The 3,978-nt window shown below is 49.2% G+C and overlaps 1 protein-coding gene across 1 annotated transcript; it reads left to right on the forward strand.

The window, feature by feature from the left end:
- The first annotated feature begins 252 nt into the window (after positions 1 to 252).
- LOC146639162 (uncharacterized) lies at positions 253 to 2,843 on the forward strand. The gene has a single exon (XM_085373687.1). It carries the CDS (start codon positions 550 to 552, stop codon positions 2,755 to 2,757), a length of 2,208 nt encoding a protein of 735 aa, XP_085229813.1. The 5' UTR covers positions 253 to 549; the 3' UTR covers positions 2,758 to 2,843.
- Positions 2,844 to 3,978: the final 1,135 nt, after the last annotated feature.

Consider the following 3,978-nt stretch of genomic DNA (forward strand, 5'->3'; position numbering starts at 1 on the left):
AAGGAGGGGTCCCTTTGATCAATAGGAGAAAACGGATCTCTTCTTAAAACCCCGATGATTTTAGTGTTTTAAATGTTTTGATGTTCTGTTTGATATTGGACACACATAAATACACGCTGAATGCTTGCTGTGGAACACTGGGCAGGACAGTTTGGTTCTCCGTTGTTCACAGATTACACAATTAAAGGAACTAGGTTCCTCTTTTGGTTAAAATAATACACCACACATAGAATTTTTTTTTTTTTTTTTTTTTACACATTTATTACATACATAAGGAGGGTAATGAGTGACTGCAGGTAATGTATGAAGTGTGAATGAGACGTGTGAACAAGGTGACAACCAACTAGCACCCCTATCAGGAAGCTCTAGGCAAGGTTACCCGCCAGACTCCGGTTTGGTAGAAGCTTGGTAACACCTGAAGGGATATTTCAGTGCTGACTCACCTTTAAAGCAGCGCCCCAGCTGTTAGTGCCTAACAGAGGCAGAAACCCAGCTGGCCCAAATTCTCCTTTAAAATCAATAAAAGAACACTCCTCCATTGACAGTAAAATGGATGGAGAATTAGATCGAGAAACTAATGATGATGGTTGGGGTCCCGGTGTTATTCTTAGCACATTGGGAGAACAATTAACATGTGTTGAGACAGTCATCAACTCCACACACCAGCCTAAAGAAGCAAAAAAGCAGAAAGAGTCATTGAGGAAAACAGCTGAAAGGTTAATGAAAGAAAAGGGAAAGGACGAGGGGAGTAGTGGTAACTGGGGAATAATTTGGCAGAATAAGGCTATGCAGGCAAAAGAGAAAGAGGAAGAAGCCAACTCAGCAGCAGCAGGTGCAGGTGTGATGAGCGGGGTGAGACACAGAAAGGAAGCAGATAAGCACGCAGGCCGCAAAGCTAAATTTAATCACTGGGTGTGTTTATGGGAAACTGCAAAACCACACATGAAGAAAAATAGGTCTCAGCCACCTCCCTATTCTGCCTCAACTCCTCCCTCAGCAGGCATATATCCGGTACTTAATATCTCTGGTGGAATAATGACTATTGGAGAAGAACCGCCCGTAGCTCCAACTCCCATAGATACCAAGCATTTTTGCCCAGGAAGCTCCTCTCTGTCGGCGACATCCTCAGCTAGTAGTAGAGCCCCCTCTTCTATGTCCCATTGTTTTGGAACCGGATCTGAGGGCCTAACTGACCCCCCTGCGAGCGCACCATTTGCGGTTCGAATGAACAGACAGGAACCCACTGAACAACAATTAACTGATCAAGAAGCAGCATTACGCAGCTGCTTAAATGAACATAGGTCAGTGGTCCAGGTGAATAATCGTGTTGCGTCAGCCCCTCTTTCCCGGTCCAACCCCTTTGCCAGCACTCCTGTCGCTGTTAAAGGAGATCTGACCGCTACTGCAAAAACTGAGCCTGGCACTTCACCAAATGTCACAGTTACCATGTCTTTGGTGGGCCGTCAGGATCCGGAAACACAGATGAGTTTAGCCCACGTTTTTGCTGACACTGCTACCCCACCAGGCGGGGAAGAAACTGAGGATATTGATGATGAACTCAGTGACCTTAACAATACACCCCCCTCTACCCCTCCCAGTTTAGGATATCAGACTAGATCTAAGGGCCCTGTGCCTCAGCCTCCAGGCATATTTCCCCTGGTCCAGACTAAAGCGCAACGTAGACCAGTGTATCAACCTTATTCATTCGGAGATGTCCAGGCCCTAGTGGACAAACTCCCTGACATAACGGAGGGAGGGAATGCCTGGTTGGCTGGTTTGGATAAATACACAGCTGGACAGGACCTCGCACTGGGAGATTTTAGAGCTATTATAACTAGGTGCACATCCCGATCTCAGGCAGCGGACCTGGAACAAAATGCGGGTACTACCATGCATGAGAACGAGGTGCCACTAATGCAGGCCTTGAGGTTTATTGGACCGGCCCTGCGCAAACAATTCCCACCCAAAAATCAAGGCACCTTACAGAAATTTAAATGGGAGGGAAAGCAAAATCCCACCCATTATCTAAATCAGGCTGTTGAAGACTGGGTGAACCATACAGGTCATCACCCCAGTAGGACTTGTTCACAGAGCATGTGGTTTAGAAGGGCGGTGCTGAGGGGCATTCCGGAGTCAGTAAGCCAGAAAATGGAGGATAATCCTGATTTGCAGGACTGTGACTTTGCAATCTGGAAGAAACATTTGATTTTTAATCTTAACAAAGTGCAGATTAAGTCTGATGATAAAGCGGAGAGCGTCGAAGATTTACAGTTGCAACTGTTGAAGGTTCAGCTGCAGAAAGCTAAAAACGACCTGGGTGGAAAAGGTGACAAGCCTAAAAAGCAGCTTGTGGCCGCTGCGGCTCCCCCTCCTGGTCCAGTTGCCCCTGATTTGTATCCGAACCCATGGCCAACTGATCCACAGCCCCCCCAGTATGGTGCTTATCACTCCCCGGCCCCTTATGGGCAGAGAGGTTCCCCATTTGGAGGAAACAGAGGTGGTTTCAGGGGAAGGGGTCAGATGGGAGGTGGTAGGGGAGACCAGATGTATGTTTGTTTCCGGTGTGGACAACCTGGACACTGGGCTAAAGCGTGCCCTTTGAACCCGGCTGCTGGAAGAGGCAGGGGAGCCCGTGGTGGGCCCTATCAGCATCCTGGCCACAGAGGTGGACCTCGTGGTGCTGTAGTTGGAGTGCCCCCGGCCCCACAGATGCCTGTGATGGGGTGGGAGTACTACGAGGGTGGTCCCCAGCTATAGGACACCCCACAGACTGCCCAGGACGGTGAAGGGACAACGGCGGACCCTATGCTGTCCATAACTGTAGATAGAAGAAGAAGCAGCTTTTTAGTGGACACTGGAGCTACGTACTCCACCATTAGGGATGTTGCTCGTGACAGACTTACTGACAGAGTGATTACAGTGGTGGGCATATCTGGGGAACCTAAAACTCTGCCTTACACCGTGCCCCTCCCCACAACGGTTGGAGATCAGACCTTGTTACACAGCTATGTTTGTTCAAAACAGGCGCCTGTGAATTTACTGGGAAGAGACTTGTTGATTAAATTAGGAGCCACAATACTCTGCTCTTCACAAGGCCTAACTGTGACTCTCCCTACTGGGGTTGTACTTCCCTGCTCTGATGGGCCAGAGGGAGGTGGTCAGTTTCTGCTGCAACCCTCCTCCTGTTTGGCGGACTCTGCTGACATCTACTGGGCATTATTGGAAGTTGAAACACCTGCTGAACCAGGAGTTTGGACTGCTTTTCAGCAATGGCGGCCGTGGCTCTCACTCCTACATCCTTATGTCCCTCCCCCTGACCCACCTCATGTTACACTGTTTTATGACAGGCATGACACCACCTGGTACCAGCACATGTTCCAAAAGCAGTGTGAGGGGCGGGCTTGGTCTCTGAACATGTCGTGCATTTTTGCGGCACCGGAGGGAGTGGCAGCAGCGGTTACTTTTACAACAGATCAATTACAGTGGTACATGATGTCTGATGAGGCAGCTCCCCATGTGTCACTGGCCTTACATCCTGGACACCAGGCTAAGGAGCTGGGTGGAATGGTTAAACGTTCCCTTGCGGCCACTGACTGGACACCTACAAAACTCCCACAGGTTTTGTTTTCTCCATCTACCAAGACATACCAAATTTTAAATGATTGCTTTAATTCCTCAACACTGCAACATGGAGTGGTCAGCGGGTCACATGGAAGAGAACACACAGACCACTGTGATGCTGCGCCTTTACTCGACTCTCTTCCAGATTGTTTGTGGTCCCTTGGACCCACAGATGTAGGTTTAGTTGATGTGGAGCCAGTCTCTTTTCAACTGTCATCTGCTACCCCTTTGTGGCAGCCTCAGTACCCACACAGACCGGAGGCTGAGGCTGGGATTGCAGAAACAATTTCTGGTTTGGTCACTGCCGGTGTCTTGGAGCCCTCCTGCTCTAAGTGGAACACGCCCATCCTACCCGTT

The sequence above is a fragment of the Diplotaxodon limnothrissa genome, linkage group LG2, assembly GCF_057381915.1.
Source record: "Diplotaxodon limnothrissa isolate DT_005_m linkage group LG2, D_limnothrissa_male_GT1.1, whole genome shotgun sequence".
Lineage (NCBI taxonomy): Eukaryota > Metazoa > Chordata > Actinopteri > Cichliformes > Cichlidae > Diplotaxodon > Diplotaxodon limnothrissa.